At 42.3% G+C, this 22,397-nt stretch overlaps 1 protein-coding gene across 21 annotated transcripts in view; it reads left to right on the top strand.

Moving 5' to 3' along the window:
* LOC122540755 (rho GTPase-activating protein 32) overlaps positions 1-22,397 on the top strand; it is a 591,094-nt gene that overhangs the window by 557,456 nt on the left and 11,241 nt on the right. For 20 of the 21 annotated variants that reach the window (XM_087976515.1, XM_087976502.1, XM_087976509.1 and 17 more), the window contains 2 exons: positions 1,726-2,096; positions 5,571-11,718. In XM_087976515.1, the coding sequence (XP_087832641.1) occupies positions 1,726-2,096; positions 5,571-7,871 (2,672 nt within the window). In that variant the 3' untranslated portion in view covers positions 7,872-11,718. Of the gene's footprint in view, positions 1-1,725; positions 2,097-5,570; positions 11,719-22,397 lie in introns of those variants that run through there. The other variant, XM_087976520.1, reaches the window with a different exon arrangement.

The following is a 22,397-nucleotide window of genomic DNA, read 5'->3' as shown; positions in this document are numbered from 1 at the left end:
AGAACTCTGTGGGAAGCTAGAGAAGTGATTGCTGGGCCTCTTGCTGAGATATTTGTATCATCGATGGTCACAGGTGAGATGCCAGAAGACTGGAGGTTGGCAAACGTGGCGCCACTGTTTAAGAACGGCGGTAAAGGCAAGCCAGGGAACAATAGACCAGTGAGCCTGACCTCAGTGGTGGGCAAATTGTTGGAGGGAATCCTGAGGGACAGGATGTACATGTATTTGGAAAGGCAAGGACTGATTCGGGATAGTCAACATGGCTTTGTGCGTGGGAAATCATGTCTCACAAACTTGATTGAGTTTTTTGAAGAAGTAAGAAAGAAGATTGATGAGGGCAGAGCAGTAGATGTGATCTATATGGACTTCAGTAAGGCGTTTGACAAGGTTAGATCTCATGGAATACAGAGAGAACTAGCCATTTGGATACAGAACTGGCTCAAAGGTAGAAGACAGAGGGTGGTGGTGGAGGGTTGTTTTTCACACTGGAGGCCTATGACCAGTGGAGTGCCACAAGGATTGGTGCTGGGCCCTCTACTTTTTGTCATTTACATAAATGATTTGGATGTGAGCATAAGAGGTACAGTTAGTAAGTTTGCAGATGAGACCAAAATTGGAGGTGTAGTGGACAGAGAAGAGGGTTACCTCTGATTACAACAGGATCTGGACCAGATGGGCCAATGGGCTGAGAAATGGCAGATGGAGTTTAATTCAGATAAATGCGAGGTGCTGCATTTTGGGAAAGCAAATCTTAGCAGGACTTATACACTTAATGGAAAGGTCCTAGGGAGTGTTGCTGAACAAAGAGACCTTGGAGTGCAGGTTCATGGCTCCTTGAAAGTGGAGTCGCAGGTAGAAAGGATAGTGAAGAAGGCATTTGGTATGCTTTCCTTTATTGATCAGAGTATTGAGTACAGGAGTTGGGAGGTCATGTGGCTGTACAGGACATTGGTTAGGCCACTGTTGGAATATTGCATGCAATTCTGGTCTCCTTCCTATCAGAAAGATGTTGTGAAACTTGAAAGGGTTCAGAAAAGATTTACAAGGATGTTGCCAGGGTTGGAGGATCTGAGCTACAGGGAGAGGCTGAACAGGCTTGGGGCTGTTTTCCCTGAAGCGTCTGAGGCTGAGGGGTAACCTTATAGAGGTTTGTAAAATCATGAGGGGCATGGATAGGATAAATAGACAAAGTCTTTTCTCTGGGGTGGGCAAGTAGTGAACTAGAGGGCATAGGTTTAGGGTGAGAGGAGAAAGATATAAAAGAGACCTAAAGAGCAACGTTTTCACGCAGAGGGTGGTATGTGTATGGAATGAGCTGCCAAAGGATGTGGTGGAGGCTGGTACAATTGCAACATTTAAGAGGCATTTGGATGGGTATATGAATAGAAAAGGTTTGGAGGGATAAGGGGGGTGCTGACAGGTGGGACTAGATTGGGTTGGGATATCTGGTCGGCATGGACGGGTTGGACCGAGGGGTCTATTTCCATGCTGTATATCTCTATGACTCTACAAATGAAGACATTAGAACAGTTTGTACCAGCCACCGTCCCAGACCTGGCACAGGTGTAATGAGCCTTTGCTCTCATCCTGTGCTGTGAACCCGAATGAAGGTCCCACTGTATTGTAACATTTGTAAAAGGTTCAATTGTCTTTAGTGCACTATGCAGATTGTGCAAAGGGTTTTTTTTCAGCTAATTAATGTCTGTCCTTCTATTTACTCTGCAGTGACTCCAGTGGATTATTCAGCGGCGACTCCAGTGGAATCCCCTCAGGAGGCTCCTCCAGTTAGCTCTGTGCCTCTCCTTCCACCACCTCCACCTCCAAAAAGCGCTGCTCGCTTGCTGGCATTGGCTCTTGCTGAGAGTGCCCAGCAGGCCACTGCACAGTCTCAGAAAAAACCTCAGCCTGGGCGGCAGATCTCAGGGGATCAGAACTTTCGCAACATCCCTGTTACAGACCCATGCTCAGTGTCAGCTGCTTCAGCACCTCCTACAACAGCTAGCTATCAGTTAACTGGGCAACCAACTGTCGAATCACAGCCTGCCACAGGCCAAGTCCCTCCTGGTACTACAGCAGGGCCCACAGCTTCAGGTCAGGTAAGGATTAATCAGGGTTAATCTGTCAGTTGGACTCTGGAATTTGGTGCTTCATAGGAAATTTGATAGCTTTCCTTTGCTAAATTTTGACTGAAGGAAAACTTGTAAATATTCAGTCAGTCAAGCAGTTTTGCAGTTTGCATGTTTCCATCATTTATCAATATTTGAAATTAATTTCTTTGTGAGGTAGAACCAGTTGTTACTTCGTAGGGATGTGTTCAGAGCGAAAACCTGAACAGTAAAGCTCAATGTCATGAGGATTTCTTGACAGTCAACACAAGTGACCCACCCCCAATAATGGGCATTTGTTGTTAAACTAGTTAAGGTCTCACCTCCACTTGCGTCCCAGGTAATTCAGCTCAGACATTGGTTACTTTAATGCTCCAAAAATACATTCTGTGCCAAGGGCCCCGAACAAAAATGTCCTTAGCAGAGTCTATAAGACAAAGGAAAATGAAGACATAGGAGACTTAGCTGTTCAGACCCCTGAACCTGCTCGACCATTCAATAGGATCATGTTTGATCTGATGTCCTTCACACCAACTTTCCTGCCTTTTCTCCAGAATCTTTGATTCCCTGATTATCTCAGTTTTAAATATGTGCAAGTTCTGTGTTGCAAGGAGTTTGTAAAACCCAACTCTCTGAGAGAGGAAATTCTTCCCCATCTTAAATTGGCAGCCCTTTATTCTGGGACTATGCCTGCTCATCCTATGAGGAGAAACATCCTCTGCATTTACACTGTTATCCCATTACATGCAGGCAACATGTACTAAACACAACATGGTGGAGGTTCAGAAACAAAATACCATGGAATTCCAACTCTAAAATATAAACAGAAAAAGCTGGAAATATTCAGCAGGTCATACTCAGAGAGACAGAGTTAACATTTCATATTGGCAATCTTCCATCAGACTCCTTATCATTTCCGGTGAAAGGTTATCCAATCTAGACATTTTACATGCTTTCTTTCCACAGATGCTGCCTGACTTGGTGATTATTTCCAACATTTTATGTTTTATTTCAAATTTCCAACATTGTGTTACTTTTGTGACCAATTCCAAATCGTTCCACTTGTTAAGTGAGTAGATAAGTAAACTGTGCCATCTTAGACAACTTAATCCGAAAAATCTAAATCAATGTTATGGTTTAAATGTGTTCAGTATTATGGAATAGGAAAAGTAAATCCTAAACATGTACTTTCAATCTAGTCTTAAACAGTTTGCCCGGTCAATAAGGTCACATTCTGTTCGGGGGAATGAGTGAACGGCAAATGAAATTCCATGACTGCAGATAGTAAATAAGTTTTATTAAGTTTTTACAAGAATTTGAATTAATTTGAGTTTGTGCATTAGCCAGTGAGAAGTAGGCCTGTAAAGTGGAACTGCACAGAAGCTGAAATAACAGAAATTTGATGACCCTTTATTGGTCAGAATATTGAGTACAGGAGTTGCGAGGTCATGTTGCAGCTGTACAAGACATTGGTCAGGCCACTGTTGGAATATTGCATGCAATTCTGGACTCCTTCCTATCGGAAGGATGGTGTGGGTGGAGGATTTGAGCTATAGGGAGAGGTTGAATAGGCTGAGGCTAGTTTTCCCTGGAGCGTTGGAGACTGAAGGGTGAACTTATAAAGGTTTGTAAACTCGTGAGGGGCATGGATAGGATAAATAGACAAAGTCTTTTCTCTGAGGTGGGCAAGTAATGAACTAGAGGGCATAGGTTTAGGGTGAGGGGGAAAGATATAAAAGAAACCTAAGGGGCAATTTTTTCACGCAGAGGGTAGTATGTATATGGAATGAGCTGCCAGAGGAAGTGGTGGAGGCTAGTACAATTGCAGCATTTAAAAGGCATCTGGATGGGTATCTGAATAGGAAGGGTTTGGAAGGATATGGACTAGGTGTTGGCAGGTAGAACTAGATTGGGTTAGATACCTGGTTGGCATGGACGAGTTGGAATGACTGGTCTGCTTCTGTGCTTACATCTGTATGATTATGACTCTATCTGGAAAAGAGAAAGTGGTGGTGAGGCACACTATGAATGCCTATAGTCTTTGTGGTGTAGGGACACCACGGTGTTGTTAGGAAGAGAATTCGAGGATTTTAACTCCACAACATTGAAGAAGCAACAATATAATTCCAAATCGTGATGACACATGGCTTGGAGGGGGACTTGCATGTTTGGGGTTTGTGTGCATCTCCTGCCTATCTCCTCCTTGGTTTTCGAGATTGAGTTTGAAAGGTGCTGTTGAAGGAGCCTTACTGATTGACTGCAGTACATCTTGTTGCTGAAACACAGTGTTCCCACTGTGCATCAATGGTGGATGTGATGCCACTCAGGCAGGCTGCTTTGTCCTAGATCGTGTTGAGCGTCTTGATTTTTGTTGAAACTGTGCCCATCCAGGAAAGGGGACAGCATTCCATCAACTCCTGACCTCTGTGTTGTAGATGGTGGAGACAAGCGACTAAGTTACTTCTCCCAGAATTCCAAGTGCCTAATTCATTGTTGTAACCACAGTATTTATATGACCTATCCAGTAGGTTTCTGGACAATGGTAACTCCCAGAGTGTTGATAGTGGGGGATTCAGAGGTGAGAATTAATTTGGATGTTATGGAAACTTTCAAACTGTATAGTGCTTTGCCACTGCTCATGTTGACTGAGCCCACTATCTGAGGGCTTATCCAGGGATGGTGGTGACAGTCGCTAGAACATTGAAATAGATTTCGCTAAACTTGCCATCAGGTTGTTCCTTGACTCGTCTATGGAACAGCTCTCACAAATTTGCACAAGCTAATAGATGTTAGTAAGTAGGGGTCTGCAGAATTGGCAATGCCAGCCATGAACAGTTCATTGCTGCATGCTTACTTACAAATTGAAGCCATAGGTACCTCACTTTAAATCTTCTCATTTGCATTTATTGTCACAGTATCTCAGTCCTTTTCTGAGCCAACCATTCCAGTTTCTTAAAGTTGAAAATTATTTTTAAATGTAAACATTGTTTTCACTTTTCATTGACACAACCATCCTCTTGAAGGTATTATTGTTTCAAAGTTTAATTTACTTCTTTCAAATGTTATAACATTTATATTAGTTTGACTGCAAAACCACAGACAAATTTAGCTTTTTTTATAGAGAAGCACCAGAACTATGACCTTGGGATTACAGTTTTACGGGGATCAGGGGCATTGAGCACTTATGCACTTCATGGTCTTGGAGAGGTCATGGCAGAAAGGCTGAAGGCAACAGAGCAGGATTCAGCTGTTGCAGGCAGGGAAAGAGGAAGCTGGAATGCAGCTGTTTTCAGAATACTGATCCACAACTTCAAGGATCAAAAGGACAACTAATCGGGCTCGAGAATTGTTCATGGTATGGGGTAGCGAAGAGGAAATACTAATATTTGAAATAACATTGGAACAAAATATTTCTTAAATCCTGGTAATTGGTTGGTTATTGCTATATTTATTTTTCTTTTCCAGGTTCGGACAGCAGTTTCTGCAGGGCCTTCCTTGAAGACATCAGAGTCACGTGCTCCAGAGCAGTCAGGATCAACTTTCATCTCCGATAACAGCTATGTTACCCGCCCGACCACAGTTATGGCCATTCACAGTGGACATCAGGAGAAAACAAGAGACAATGTCCAAGCACCAGCTGTAAAACCAAGAGCTGACTCTGTGCCAGTGGATCGTAGTGCTTACAGTAACACTCCAGCAGTGCCACACCTCCGATCAGTAGAAAATCGGGTGCCTCCTAGTCATTCCATGTCTGATACCATTAATGCCTCCAACTTTCATTCATTCCTAGCTTCAACAACCATACCATCATCTATTGAGGATGCTTTACCCCCACCTCCTCCTCCTAAACCACCTTTTCTTTGCCAGTCACATCCCTATCATTCCAAGTTGGAAAACTTGCCAGATCTAGACAAACACTTCCAACAGAAGAATGCTCATTCAGTGCAGTCATTAGTCTACCAGTGCCGGGCTGACAGTGTCCCCCAGCACTTGTCCTGCCAATCTAAATCGGAGAGCACATCCCAGCATCTTTTGTATGGTACACGCCCTGACAATATTCCCTCAGCCACATCGCGATTCAACAATTTTTCAAGCCAGCCAAAAGCAGTGTCCGTTCACCTTTCCAAGCCTCGACTTTCAAGGTCAGACTATGTTCCTGCCATGAGGGCATTTGTGTGCCCACATTCCCAATTTGAGGAACCAGTGTATCCCACAATAAGACGGGTTCACTCTCTGCATGTACCTCCATCTTCCGTAAGATCAGTCCCCATTTCAAGAACTGAGGTGCCTCCAGCTGATGAACTCTTCTATTATCAGAGACCCATCTATCAGTATAAGCCATGCCACCCACCACCACTTCAATCAGATTATCATGTTACTCAGCTGCAACCATACTTTGAAAATGGCCGAGTTCAGTACAGGTACAGCCCTTACTCCACCTCTGGGCATAACCTACATGGAACTGATGGTGTGATTTATGATTTTGCAGATCCCTATGGTTCGATAAGACTGAGACAGTTCCATTCTTTTACCAGTCGAGACATCCCACCTTATGCTGGCAGATTCCAGGGTAAAGTTTTTCCTTATCCCAATGCACCTCCTTACCCACGCAGTGGTGCCCATGCCAATGCAATGAGTAGAGAGCACAGTTTTGTAAGTCGTGATGTGCCTCCATCTCCAGATGTGAAAATGGCCCATATGATGTGGGATTCAGAGGAGTTGGAGAAATCCCGCTTCCAGTCCATTCGGCGTGAAATCCGCAGCCGGCAAAAGAACAAAGGCTTAGTGATGTCACAGTATGACAACGTGACCCCTGTCTTACAGGAAGAATTTAGTGGGCTAGAGATCCTGCATTCAAGAAGTAAGTCTGATCCTGGGAAAACTGGTGCCCTAGCGAGTGAGGGAAAGGAAAGGTGGTATCCTGCCACCTCAAAGACTCCTGATCCTGATCCACCGTACAGCTATCAGCAGTCAGACTGTGAACTCGATAGTGGGGCACATATCGAACCATTGGCTCTCCATCATGGATCTTTTGGAAATGGACAGCTTGAGAAACCAGCACCACCTCCAATACAAAGCACCAGCAGGACCAGGAGGCCACATGAATCTCCCTGCGATCTGTCACGGTACGATTCCTCTCAGAGGCCCTCTGCAGATTTGAAAGGGGGACAAATGTACAGTGCGCACACTGCAGTTCCAGCAGGATATGGGCTGAAGCACCGGCCTGACCACACGGAATCACGGACATATCCATCTGCAACTGGTAAATATGTGCTTTCTTCTCACGAGCCTTTACGGAGTTATGAAGATTCCTTCCGGGCAGTAAGTGAAAGGCCAGAACTGGAAAGACCTAAAGTGAGAGGGACTGGTGGGGACCATTCTTCACGAGACTACTACAGCGAGGAGGAGGATCCTGCCAGGTCATTGGTATCCAACCAACCTGAGAGAAGTTACAGCACCAGATTCCAGCAGCAGCTAGAGCCCTTGGTTAGGGAACAATCTCTCTCGTACCCATACCCTTGCTTAGGCCACTCGGGCAGTAAACGGCACAGTACATTGACAGTGATGTCTCAGTATGATAACTTGGATGACTATCACACACTGTCACAGCAGCAGAGGGGAGGCCTAGGAGGAAGTGCACCATTTGTACCCCTGGGCTTCAGTCATCCTCAAGGGAGGACATTCAGCACTGCTTTAGGCCAGGGAAGCTTTGTAACAGCAGAGTTGGCACTGCAGAGGTCTGAAGCAGAGGTACATGTGGAATGAAGAGAAATTTTACCTTGTGCAGTCTCTGCTGGGCAGTAGACTGTTTTATTTTTGAAAAAAAGATAACCAGAGTACTGTTTTTAAACACAAAATATGATGAATATTGGATCTTTTGTGTTGTGTATTTAGAGTACGCGTATGAAACGTGAGACTGCGTTTGTGCCCTTGGTGAATGACTCTCGCTCAGTGTTAATAATCGTCAGAATACAGCCTAGCAGCTCAATAGTTAAGGGAATGATCTTCCTTGTATGTTTTTAGTGAGAAAAATGATTGGGTCAGTGAAGCTGCTGAGGAGAGTTTGTTACCTCTTTGCCTCTGTCAGTAACCCCTTACTCCTTGTCCCCTCCTCCTGCTTGTTTTTTCTCTTCTCTTCTGGCACCACCACTACCAGCACCACCCCCACCACCACAACAACTGCAGGGCTGGCTCTGCATTTATCAACTTTGTGCCTCCTCATTTCTTCCCCAGCTTCCTGCACAAAATACACCCCCATAAACCCCAACCCCAGTTGCCCAGTTACAGGTCTGGCTGTGCCTCTGTAAAGACATCCCATCCCCAGCCAGAGTTAACAGTGGAATGCTTATTCTTCCAATCAATTCTTCTTCATATTTATCTTAGTAACAGTGTTTGACAGAGTTAATGCTCCACTATTTTTGAAACTCTGTTCATTAGAAGCACAGAGCTAGCCCTGCACTTGAGTCTTGTAACTTCAGGTGTAGTGGGAAACGTGATTAGGCGAGAAGAGCAGCAAAGAAATGGCAGCTAGATATTGCAGAATGGCAACATCCACGTGCCAACGGGTAAGCTCAGTGCCAGCCATATCTAACAGCGACTGGGGCTTGACAGGTTGTGAATTCAGCTGATAATAAATATATCTACTTTATCTTAACTATGCTTGTATGTAGATACTAACTAACTGTTCCAGGGTTGAAACTAAATAAGACTTCAGTATCAGACTACACCATCTAATTGAATACATCAAAGCTTTATCATTTTCATTACTAGTTTGAATCCAGTATATAAATTGCACGTAACTACACAATTCCCTTGTGAAGGAATTCTTTCCATGTCGCTGTGCTCTGGCTGGGTTTGTGCTATCGTTATGGTATAAACAGAAGCAACAAAGCCTTTGCCCTGCTACCAGGTGAGCAATGCTGTCCTATGCACTTGGCCCATGTGTCAGAGGAGCTCCTGAGCACGAGGAGGCTGGAACTTCATGTAAGCTGATAATGTAGGCCTGAAATATGTTTGTTTTGAATTTGAGCCATTGTCACCTCCCTTGCCCTGTTTGGACTGCCCTTTCTTGCAGACATTTAAAGGTGTTTCAGACGGATATTAATGTTTGTGCACAGTCTGCAGGGAAAGCAGTAACACTGTGAAATACTCAAACAGACCTCGTGTTTCCGAGTCAATTGTGTAGATTTGTTTATATTGTTCCTATAGTTTACAGAATGACATTCAGTAAACTGTTTAACTTGGGAAAGGATATTAAAACTGTGATTATTTTTGTAGCAGTGCTCATCCTGTGCACAAATGTTATGGGACAAATATTATTGAATTATTGTACGAGTCAGTAATGACCACTGGGACCCGCTAACCTTAACTCTGCCCTGCAGTGGCATTGTTCATGTTGGTTTATCCCACCGTTCGCTCTCAGAATTTAAAGCAGGTCAATTTCGAGCACAATCTTCCACAATGAAAACTGAACGAATAATTGGACATCTCTTACTTCCATTTTGTTAATGATCTCAGCAGCCTGAAATGATTTCCCTGTACGTCAACTTATAATACAGATTACAGGCAGCACTTGGCAGAGATATTATAATCTGCTTTGGCTCAGGGCTGTTGAAGAGCCCTTGATCTTCAAGTAGGGTTCAGATATTGACATTGAACTTCACAACATTTTCCTTAGTCATTTAAATGGTCCTGATATTTTAAGAAATTGTGCAAAATAGTGTGGGAGAGGTGAGTTTACAGACTGGTTGTTACATCTTCGCAAATAAGAACAGAAAATGCAGGAAATATTCCGGTGGGTCAGCTAGCATCTGTAGAGAGAGAAAGACGAGCATTAATGGCTTAGGTGAAAGATCCTTCATCAGAGCTGGAAGATGCTTGAAGTTGATAGTTTTTAAGAAAGTACAGAAGCAAGGAAAGACATCAGGAAAGAAAAATAGGGAAGTTTGATAGTGTGGGGAACAGGAGTGAATAAATGATGAGAGGATACTGTAAGGCAAAAGGAATTGACAGTGAGTCAAGTGTAGAAACGTTGATCCAGAAAGAAGAATAACAAAACATATCAGAAATATTCAGTTGGCCAGGCAGCATTTGTTGAGTGAGCAGCAAATGTTAATATTTTAGCTAATGATTTCCTGATTGGGCCATAGGATTTCACTCTCTGCTGGGACTGATATTCTCCATTACCAGTCTATGGTGTTGATGTTGACTTTTCTGGTAAATCCATTAAAAAAATCATTAATAGTGAAAAAGTGAAGAAATAGTGATTTGACTGAACATTTTACTGTTGGAATGACAATTGGAATTTTGTGTTTTTAAAAAAAAAAGAGCAAATTACAGGGAACAAATGCAGCCTTGCATTCTGTGTGTAGGATATATGTGTAGGACACATTACGCTTTTTGGATAAATGGATCAGGCAGTGAAGAATCCATTTTATCCACTATTCTGTTAAATGTGATTTAGCACAAGGCAGTGACCATCCAACAGCATTCCAGTTGTGTGTATTGAAACCTTGTTAGACCTACTAAAGTATTTACAATTGGCTTGAAATTTGTAGGAATAACAATAAAACAGGTCAAAATGCAAACAAGCCTCAACAGTTGGAAATCGTAGTTCTACTGGTCTCTGAAAGAGAGGCTAATTTCAGGTGGTGCAACTGATGTGAGAAATTGGGATTTGTTGAGGTTCCGCTATTGTTTATTGAATGGTGGAACACATTCCAGTGAGAGGGCTTTCTCTTGCCCCAGTTTCTTATGAAACCATCATACCAGACCTGACCAATATTTCTGGCATTTTCTGTTTAGTCTCAGTTTAGCAGCATTTTCAATGTCTATTTGCTGGGAATGAAACCTCTGGGGGCAGAAGCAGATTTCTTGTCGAGGTGGGATAACAAACAAGAACAATGATTTCTGCTCAGTAACATATCTATGCTGTAATGTCCATAGTTCCCAAAGCAACAAGCCCATTTCAATCCCTGCAAAGTACTCCATCTAAACATTGTAAAATGGGATCTGAATTGTTTCTGATTATCGAACAATGCATCATCTGTCTTGATATATGAAGGGATCAGTGTTGCAACAGCTCCAGTTAGAGCTAGCTAGTTTTTACAAACTGTGGGAACAGTGTGAAGTATGTATTTCACCCAGTGCCTGAAGAAACGGGTCAAGATGTTAGTGCTTAACTCATGCTGATAAGACATACAACATTCGAGAAGTGAATCGGTGGTATTCTTTAGGACAAATTTAACAGCCCAACTTTGCGACACTTCTGAATTCCTGATGGATGTCAGACTGAGAGTCATCTAATTGTGTCAATTGCTACATGTAATTGATCTTTTTTCTGTGTCTTTTTGGGTTTTATTTTGTGTCTTGGTGTAAAATGTGGAAAGCAAAGCTGATGTAACTATGTGTAAATACTGGATTCTGTTTGTGATTCCTGTACATATTGGACACTTCCTGCTGCTGCCAACCTTGTATTGAAACTGGAGTTGATTTTTCTGTTTTTTTTTGTACTGTACAGTGATGAGCTGGACTTGCACAATTCAGCAGTGTCGCATTGTTCCATTATAAGGATCTCAGCTGCATTACATAAAAAAGACAACATCAACCCAAACCATCTCAATTCTGGTTCTCTCATTGATTGACTACATCAGGTGTAATGAATGTTCATGGTGCACTGTGCATTAATCTGGTACACATGATTTCAGGACATTTCTGGTCTCAATTCATACATTCAATATCCACAGCCACCAAAGAATTGTAGCACGGAAACAGACCCTTCGGTCTAACTCGTTCATGCCAACCAGCTATCCCAACCTAATCTAGTCCCCCTTGCCAGCACCGGGTCCATATCTCTCTAAACCCTTCCTCTTCATATATTCATCCAGATGCCTTTTAAATGTTGCAATTGTACTAGCCACCACCACTTCGTCTGGCAGCTCATTCCATACATACACCACCTTCTGTGTGAAAAAGTTGCCCCTTAGATCCCTTCAAAATTTTTCCCCTCTCACCTTAAATCTATGCCCTCTAGTTCTGGCCACACCCACCCCAGGGAAACGACTTTATCTATTTACTCTATCCATGCCATTTATCATTTTATGAACTTCTATAAGTACCCCTCAGCCACTGATGCTTCAGGGAAAACAGCCCCAGCCTATTCAACCTCTCCCTATAGCTCAAATCCTCCAACCCTGGCAACATCTCTGTAAATCTTTTCTGAACCCTTTCAAGTTTCACAACATCCTCCCGGTAGAAGGGAGACTAGAACTGCACACAATATTAAAGCAAGTGACTCTGCAGTCCATGAATCAACTGTTTGTCCTGCTTCAGTGCTTGTCCTCTGTCATTCACCACTCTGTGTTTGTATGTTCCCATTTTAACGCCATCTCAGCAAAACTCCAGCATTTCTTTCCACCTCATCCTCTGCATTGCCATCGCAAGGATCTCTGAAAAATGTGTCCTCAGTCACGTCTTCTGAATAGAATAGCATAGAAATTTGTCATCACTGTACTTTTATATGAAAAATACAGTGAAATGTTTTAAGACCCCTACCACAGCACCTAGATTAATGACAGAAATCATATATAATTTTAAAAATGTAAAATTAAGGCAAAGTTCTTCAAAGTTCAGTTAATGCTCCTGGACAGCTGATTAAGGAATGATGGAACACACTGAGACGCAGCTGGGATGAGAGCCATTCTGGACGAGACTGGATTTTCAGGCTGCTGGAAAACTGGGCCAGAAGGCGCTGCTGAAGGAGACCATGCCAGGAAAAGACTGCCACTGCTCAATGAGACTGGATTTTGGGCAGCTGGAAGACGAAGACTGCCACAGGGGATGAGACTTCCATGCCAGGACAAGACTGCCGCGGCAGTACAAGACCACCACACTGGGAGACTGCTATGTTATGCCACAGAAACTACTGTGTCACTGGGCTGGGAGAAGCCTCCTGTTACTTATCCGACAGTCCTCCAGAAACTGCCACTGATCCACCATCACTACCTTTCATTTATATTTCTGCTCTTTCAGGCACCCAATCCTAGCTGCAGACCTGAGCTTCAGCACAGCCTGCGAGTCTGTATGAGGGGAGTCAGACCAGGAGCTGCTCCTTACTCACTGTGAGACTCTGGCCTCGGGTGGAGCAGTGGTTCATCCTGGATGCTGATGTTGCCACTGCTGCCAGAGGCATCGCCCTTCACCCCGCCACTCTCCAGGCTTTTAAAAAAAGAAAACAAAGAAAAAATAAAAATAAAGGGGAAAAAAAATTGGAAGAAAGCTGATAGGAGTAGACAAGCTCTGCGCACAGCCCCCTTGCTCTGCCACCATCTTTGATTAACATGCTGTTATTGTGAAAATCTCCCTCATACATGGGTTCAATACTGTATTTTTTTCTACCATTCCTCTGGATCCCTTGATTGGCTCTCTGCTGTCAGACCTCTTGACCAGCAACAGGTTTTTAACTATCCACTTTATCCTATCAGTAACCTGCTCTAACCCTCTGAGCTTTAAATTCCTATAACACTAGCCCCTTGTACAATGCTCCCCCACCCACCTTCACGCCAATATTGATGGCTATGCCTTTACACACTAGATATCTTGCTTAAGTCCTTCTCTTCTTTAATATTTTCCTTTTTGACCAAATGCTTGTTTACTTGCCCTAATGCCAGCGCCTTTAGTTATCATTGTTACTTTTGACACATCCTTCTATGAAGTGTCTTGAGATATTTTATTATACACAAGGTGCTTTATAAATGCAAGTTGCTTAAGTCTAAATTGGACCTTGGATGATGAATTTAGATGAAAGGAATTGTGTTTCCCTATCCTATGCTCTGACTGACCCACACCAGCCCCCGGCTATGTTGCTTGATCATATGCTGGGTATTAAGTTGTACCCAATCCATTGTCAAGATCTTTCCATTCTAACATTTACACCAGTCGCACTGAAACTTCTGCATGTGTCCTTGTATTCTCCTCAAATGACTGTTCTAATATCTGCTTGCTGACCTCCCAGTCATTTGATTCCATGACACTGACTTGTTCAAAATACTACTCAAATACTGTCGTACTCAATTATCACCTTGAGCTTGTTGACCATAGAGTCATACAGCATGGAAACAGACTTTTCAGTCCATCCATTTCATGTCGAACATAATCCCAAACTAAACTAGTCCAACCTGCCTGCTCTTGGCCCATATCCCTCCAAACCTTTCCTTTCATGTACTTTTCTAAGTGTCTTAAACATTGTAACCGCACTTGCATCCACCACTTCCTCCAGAAGTTCATTCCAGATATGCACCACCCTCTGTGTAAAAAAAAAAAAAAATTGTCCCAATATCTTTTTAAAATCTCTCTTCTCACCTTAAAAATATTTCCCCTAATCTTGAAATTCCCCCAATCTAGGGCAAAGACACCTACCATTGACCTTATCTGTATTCCTCATGGTTTTATAAACTTCCATAAGTTCACCTCTCAATCTCTTATGCTCTAGTGAAAAAGCTCCTCGCCTTTCTTTATAACTCAAACCATCCATACCCACAACATCCTGGTAAATCTCTTCTGAACCCTCTCTGGCTTAATAACTTCCTTCCTATAACAGGGTGACTAGAACTAGAAACAGTACTCCAGAAGAGACCTCCCTTATGTCCTGTACAACCTCAACATGACTTCCTAACTCCTATACTCAAAGGACGGAGCAATGAGGGCAAGCTTGCTAAATGCCTTTTTAACCACCCTGTCTATATATGACACAAACTTTAGAGAACTATATACCTGAACTCCTAGATCATTCTGCTTTGCAACTCTACCGAAGGCCCTACTGTTAAGTCCTGCCCTTGTTTATTGTACAAAAATGCAGTACCTTGCATTTATCCAAATTGAACTCCATCTGTCATTTTTCAGCTCGTTGACCCATTGATCAAGATCCCTTTGTAATCTTAGAAAACCTTCACTGTCTACCATGCCACCAATTTTGGTGTCGTCTGCGAATTTACTAACCATGTCGTCTCTCTTTTCATCCAAATCATTTATATACGTGAAATAAAAAGCTGGTCTTGATAAAAGTGATCAAAAGGTTGTAACGCTACAGTGGTCTGAGTGTTTTCCAAACAACCTTTTGGAACAAAAACCTATTGGATTTGCTCTGTTTACCTGATTAGTAAATCCTGTCCCACACACCAATGCAGTTAACTCTGAGGTATACACTGAAGTAACCTAGACAGCCATTCAATTCAGCACAACTAGAGATAGGCAATAAATGCTGGCCTGATCAGCCGCAACTACAATCCCAGAACAACATCCAGTTACAGAGAATGTAAAGTGTACTGCAGGCCAAAGAACAGAGATGGGATATGTGGAGACTCAAAATTCTATACTTTCTCATTGTTCACCTCATTTTCCCTTTCTTGTTGTTCTATACAATATCCTGTATTTCCCCCTTTTTTTCTACATAAGTATATCCTGAGTTTAGTGTCTGTGTTTTACATGGTGATGCTGGAGGTTCTGGCTGCTGAGTTGTTATCTGTAAAGTGAGCAGAAGTAACATTGCCATGTTCATTTGTACTCTGTCCATTATCCATTCCTGTTAACAGTAATGATGTGGAAAACATCTCTCATGCTGATTACAAACACGTGAATTTCACATTGGATCAACTGGTGTATGCCTTAATCACAATAACATACTCTTACTGTTTCCATATCCGTATCAATTGGGATCCTTTGTTCAAGGATATCATTATGTTTCTATATCTTCCATTAATTGGTGTGAATCTTATTTGTAACAATATCAAGTTAGTTTGAACAGCAAATTCTCAATTGTTTTTGTTAGCTTTTCTGTACTCTTACACCATGCACGCCAGTATATGCTAATCATATACCTTTAACTTAGAAGTACAGGGAGGATGAGACAAACATGGCTGACGAGGGATGTATAAAAGCAAAAGAGAAAGCATATAATGTGGTGAAGTACAGTGGGAAACTAGAGGATTGGGAAGCTTACAATGACCAACAGATGGCAACAGAAAAAAAGAAATGAGGAGAGAGAAGATTAAATATGAGTGTAAGCTAGCCAGCAATATAAAGGAAGATTGAGTTTCTTTAGATATATAAAGGGCAAAAGAAATGTAAAAGTGCACATTATACTGCTGAAAAATGACACTGGAAAGATAGAAATAGGGAACAAAGAAATGGCTGAGGAACTGAATAATTACTTCGTGTCAGTCTTCACGGTGGAAGACGCAAATCATATCCCAAAAACTCAAGAGAATGAGGGGGCAGAGCTGAATATGGTGGCCATCGTCAAAGCGAAGGTGCTAGAAAAACTGAATGGCCTGAAGGTGGGTAAATAACCTGGACCAGATGGACTACAGCGCTGGGTTCTAAGGGAGATAGCTGAATAGATAGATATTGAAGGTGTTAGTAGTGTTCTTTCAGGAATTGCTAGAGTCAGGGAGAGTCCCAGAGGACTGGAAAATTGCTAACGTGGCACCCCTGTTCAAAAAGGGAGTAAGGCAAAATATGGAAAATTACAGACTGATTAGCCTAACCTTGGTTATGTATAAGATCCTGGAATCCATTGTGAAGGATGAGATTTCTGAATATTTGGAAATGTATGGTAAAATAGGGCAAAGCATGGTTTTATCCAGCAGAGATCATGCCTGACAAATTGCTAGAATTCTTTGAGGAAGTAGGTCACATTTGCTTACAGTTCAAACTTTTAACCTGCTATTGTTAGTTGCTATTCATGATTGAACACGGAGTTCCCTAATAGCAGTCTGAGAATCTGAATTCTGTTTTGCCATAAATCTAGAAATAAAAATGGTAGGTTTCCAATTTCTTCAAGCTGTCTGACCATTGTGAAAACCAACCTGTTCGCTGAAAGTAATTTTTGAGATTGGAAACTTACCATCCTGCTGAGTCTGGTCTACTTGCAACTGCAGGCCAAAATCATTGGGGTATTGAGTACAGGAGTTGGGAGACCATGTTGCGTCTGTACAGGACATTGGTTAGACCACTGTTGGAATATTGCGTGCAATTCTGGTCTCCTTCCTATCAGAAAGATGTTGTGAAACTTGAAAGGGTTCAGAAAAGATTTACAAGAATGTTGCCAAGGTTGGAGAATTTGAGCTATGGGGAGAGGCTGAACAGGCTGGGACTGTTTTCCCTGGAGCATCGGAGGCTGAGGGGTGACCTGATAGAGGTTTATAAAATCATGAGGGGCATGGATAGGACAAATAGACAAAGTCTTTACCCTGGGGTGGGGGAGTCCAGAACTAGAGGGCATAGGTTTAGGGTGAGAGGGGAAAGATATAAAAGAGACCTAAGGGCACCTTTTTCACGCAGAGGGTGGTACGTGTATGGAATGAGCTGCCAGAGGAAGTGGTGGAGGCTGGTACAATTGCAACATTTAAGAGGCATTTGGATGGGTATATGAATAGGAAGCGTTTGGAGGGGTGTGGGCCTGGTGCTGGCAGGTGGGACTAGATTGGGTTGGGATATCTGGTCGGCATGGACAAGTTGGACGGAAGGAATGCATACCAAACGCCGCCTTCACTAACCTATCTACCTGCGACTCCACTTTCAAGGAGGAAGGCAAAATTAGGAAGGCAAATGCAATGAAGGTGTTATATGTAGGGTGTACTTATGAGGCTCTGGTCAGACCGCATTTGGAGTACTGTGCACAGTTTTGGGCCCCTTTTCTCAGGAAGGATATAATGGCCCTGGAACATGTTCAGAGGAGGTTCATGAGAATGTCTCAGGAATTAAAAGCTTAATACATGAGGACCATTTGAGGACACTGGGTCGATACTCAGTGGAGTTTAGAAGGATGAGGGCAGATCAAATTGAAACTTGGAGAATACTGAATGGCTTGGACGAAGTGTTGGGAAGATATTTCCATTGGTAGGAAAGACTAGGACCTGAGGGCACAACCTTAGTTAAAGGAAGACCTTTTAGACCCGAGATGCAGAGACAAAGCTAAAAATCACACAACACCAAGTTATCTCCAACAGGTTTATTTGGAAGCACTCGCCTTTGGAACCCAGTGTCATAGAGATGTACTCCTTTGGCTATACATTCTGCAAGCATGATCTCAACCTTCACATCCACCTGGTGAAGGTGCGGCATTTTGAAAGCTAGTGCTTCCAAATAAACCTATTGAACTATAACCTGGTGTTGTGATTTTTAACTTTGTCCACCCCAGTACAACACCGGCACCTCCAGGTCATGGAGAAAAGTCTTCAGCCAGAAAGTGGTGAATCTATGGAATTCACTGCCATAGAAGGCTGTGGAAGCCAGATCATTGAATATATTTAAATGGAGATGGCTAGGTTCTTGATTGTCAAGGTTATGGGGAGAAAGCAGGAAATTGGGGCTGAAAACCTTTTTTATGGTGACATTTAGTTTCACAGGTAATTTTAGCTTCCTTCAAGACTTTTTCAACACCATACAAGATGGACATATATAAATAAAAACAAATAGTGGTGACCTGTGGATGGTACAGCTGTAGACATCAAAGCTGCATTTTTTTTCACACAAGAGTCACAGAACATGAGATTAAACTCAGTATATAAAATTTCCATTCTGCTTATCGAATGCAAGTCAAGGTTTAGCAAATAGCTGCTGGTCTTTCTCACACTGCAGCCTCTAATATGGGCTTTATTTTGGACCAGGAAGAGTGAGAGTACTATGATAAAGAAACATCATTGTGACAAGAGCCTTTCTAGACCACTATTAACATAGAGAAGAACATATGGTCTATTAAATCCAAAACAGCAGAGATAAGCAACTGAGTCCCAAAGAAATCAAAACATTGTCAGTGATTACGAGATACAGCCATATCTTAATGATATATTTTCACCAAGCTAACTAACATTCTAGAGATGTTCTTGAGACTCATTGAACCTTGACATCAGACGAACTGTGGAAGTTATTGGAACACAACACAAAAACCATTGACATTTCCATTGTTATTTCCATGGAAGTCACAGTGAGTAAAGAATCCTGAAAGAAATTCGCTCCCAATTTCCTTCACCATCTGAGAAAAGAAACACAAAATACAAATGGTGCAGAATCTCCTTTTCGGAAGGTCTCATTCAGATCATCCAGCCACCAGCGACATATTCATGAAGAATGCTCCCTTTCCGCGCACAATCAAAAGATGCTGAAAGCAGCTACATCTGTTCTACTTGGTAAGAAAACACTGGAACTAGCAATTTAGAACATTTTTGTGGCTCTATCTTCCAATCCGCTACACTCACCTGTATTTTTCATCTTCCTGCTCACACCTAAGCTCTTCATTGGCTCATGATGTTGGGATAGTATATCCGCATGGATAGGACTCAGAGTTAGGATACATGGGCCATTTTCAGGCTGGCAAACATTAACCAGTGGAGTGCTACTGGGATCACTGCTGGGGCCTCAGTTTTATGAGGGATTTCAAACCACCTTTGCAAATGGTACAAAGATAAGGAGGAGGATAAGTTGTGTGAGGGGAGTAGTGCTGGTAGTCCTGAATGCTCTGGAAGCGAGGCTCAAATTATTGAATTTAAATTCATTGAATAAACTCCAGAATTGAAAGTTGGTCTTATTCCCAAGAATGATCATTGTTTTAAAAATTCATCTGATTTCTTCATGCCCTTTAGGGAAGGAAATCTGTACTTCACTGCAGACACAAAACAATGTGGTTGACTTTTAACTGTCCTCTGAAATGGCCCCACAGTTCTTAAGCAATTAGGAATGATCAATAAATGCTGACGTTGCCAGCAAACCTCATATTCCATCAAGGAATTTTTAAAATTTGAAAAGTGAAAATGAGTATAAATAACCTGAATGAGTGGTTAAAACTTTAGCAGATATAATATATGGTAAAATGTGAAACTGCCCACTTTGGTAGAATGAAGAGTGAAGCAGAGTATAAGTTAAATAGTGAGAGACTGTAGAATACTAAGGTCAGAGGGATACGATTGTTTGCATGCATAAGTCACAGAAAATTGGCATGTAATTGTAGAGTCAGAGAGATGTACAACTCATCCATGCCGACCAGATATCCCAACCCAATCTAGTCCCACCTGTCAGCACCCAGTCCATATCCTTCCAAACCCTTCCTAATCATATATCTATCCAGATGCCTTTTAAATGTTGCAATTGTATTAACCTCCACTACTTCCTCTGGCAGCTCATTCCATACATGTACCACCCTCTGCGTGAAAATGTTGCCTTTTTTATATCTTTGTCCTCTCACCCTAAACCTATGCCCTCTAGTTATGGACTCCCCCACCACAGGGAAAAGACTTTGTCTATTTACCCTATCCATGCCTCTCATGATTTTATAAACCTCTATAAGGTCACCTCTCAGTCTCTGACGCTCTAGGGAAAACAGCCCTAGCCTATTCAACCTCTCCCTATAGATCAAATCCTACAACCCTAGCAACATCCTTTTCTGAACCCTTTCAAGTTTCACAGCATCCTTCCAATAGACAGGAGACCAAAATTGCACGCAGTATTCCAACAGTGGCCGAACCAATGTCTTGTACAGCTGCAACATGACCTCCCAACTCCTGTACTCAATACTCTGACCAATAAAGGAAAGCATACCAAATGCCTTCTTCACTATCCTATCTACCTGCGACTCCACTTTCAAGGAGCTATGAACCTGGACTCCAAGGTCTCTGTTCAGTAACACTCCTGAGGACCTTACCATTAAGTGTATAAGTCCTGCTAATATTTGCTTTCCCAAAATGCAGCATCTCACATTTATCTGAATTAAACTCCATCTGCCACTTCTCAGCCCATTGGCCCATTTGATCAAGATCCCATTGTAATCTGAGGTAACCTTTTTCACTGTCCACTACACCTCTAATTTTGGTGTCCAAAGTTTAAAAATCTCACAACACCAGGTTATAGTCCAATAGGTTTAATTGGAAGCACACTAGCTTTCGGAGCGTCACTCCAAAAGCTAGGGTGCTTCCAATTAAGCCTAGTGGACCATAACCTGGTGTTGTGTGATTTTTAACTTTGTACACCCCAATCCATTACCGGCATCTCCAAATTTTGGTGTCAACTGCAAACTTAATAACTATACCTCTTATGCTCACATCCAATCATTTACATAAAGTGCACGGTAGATTAAGATGCATCTGGACAAATGCATGTGTAGGTGTGGAGCAGAGGGATACAGATGGTTAGGAATTGACTGACAGGTTTAGACAGTACATTTGGATCGGCTCAGGCTTGGGGGGATGAAGGGCCTGTTCCTAGGCTGTAAATTTTCTTTGTTCTTTGTTCTAAATGATGAAAAGTAGTGGACCCAGTACTGATCCTTGTGGCACACCAATGGTCACGGGCCTCCAGTCTGAAAAAGAACCCACCACCATCACTCTCTATCTTTTACCCTTGAGCCAGTTCTGTATCCAAATAGCTAGTTCTCCCTGTATTCCATGGGATCTAATCTTGCTAACCAGTCTCCCATGGGGAACCTTGTCAAACACCTTACTGAAGTCCATGTAGATCACATCCACCACTCTGCCCTCATTGCTGCACTTTGTTACTTCTTCAAAAAACACAAGCAAGTTTGTGAGATATGATTTCCCAAGCACAAAGCCATGTTGACTATCCCTAATCAGTCCTTGCCTTTACATGTACATCCTGTCCCTCAGGATTCACTCCAACAATTAGGAAGACGATTGAATATTGGCTTTTATTGCAAGGGGAATGGTGTACGAGAGAATAAACAGAGGAGTTGAATACATACTTTGCATCAATCTTCATAGTAGAAGACATTATTAACATTCCAAAATTACAAAATACTAAATGGGCAAAGGAATGAAGGGAAATAAATATAATAACATCACTGGAGAAGAAAATGCAATGAAAACTACTGAGGCTACGGACCTCTGTACTTGATGGGATTTGTCAAAGGCTATTACAAGAAATAGCAATTACAGATAGTGGATGTACTGGTAGTAAACTTCCAAGAATTCTTAGATTCTGGAAACGTTCTGTGGGTTTGGAAAACTGCCAATCTCGCACCTTTATTTGAAAAGGGAAGGAGGTGAAACAAAACAGGTAACTATAGGCCACTTAGCTTAACATCTGCAGTAGCAGAGCATAAAACTGCAATGCATGATCAAGAAGAGTCAGCATGGCTTCATGAGGGGAAATTGTGCCTGACAAATTGACCAAAAATCTTTTGAGGTGGTAACGAGCAATATAGCTAAAAGGAAGCAGTGGATGTAATATACTTAGATTTGCAGAAGAGAATGTAACACAGGTTAGGCCTTTTTTTTAATTCACACA

This window comes from Chiloscyllium plagiosum, unplaced genomic scaffold, assembly GCF_037043375.1.
Source record: "Chiloscyllium plagiosum isolate Xiang-an unplaced genomic scaffold, Cpla_swu_hap1 HiC_scaffold_29, whole genome shotgun sequence".
NCBI lineage: Eukaryota > Metazoa > Chordata > Chondrichthyes > Orectolobiformes > Hemiscylliidae > Chiloscyllium > Chiloscyllium plagiosum.
Note: the sequence above shows the minus strand (reverse complement) of the source record. Positions and strands in the feature narration are given on the sequence as shown.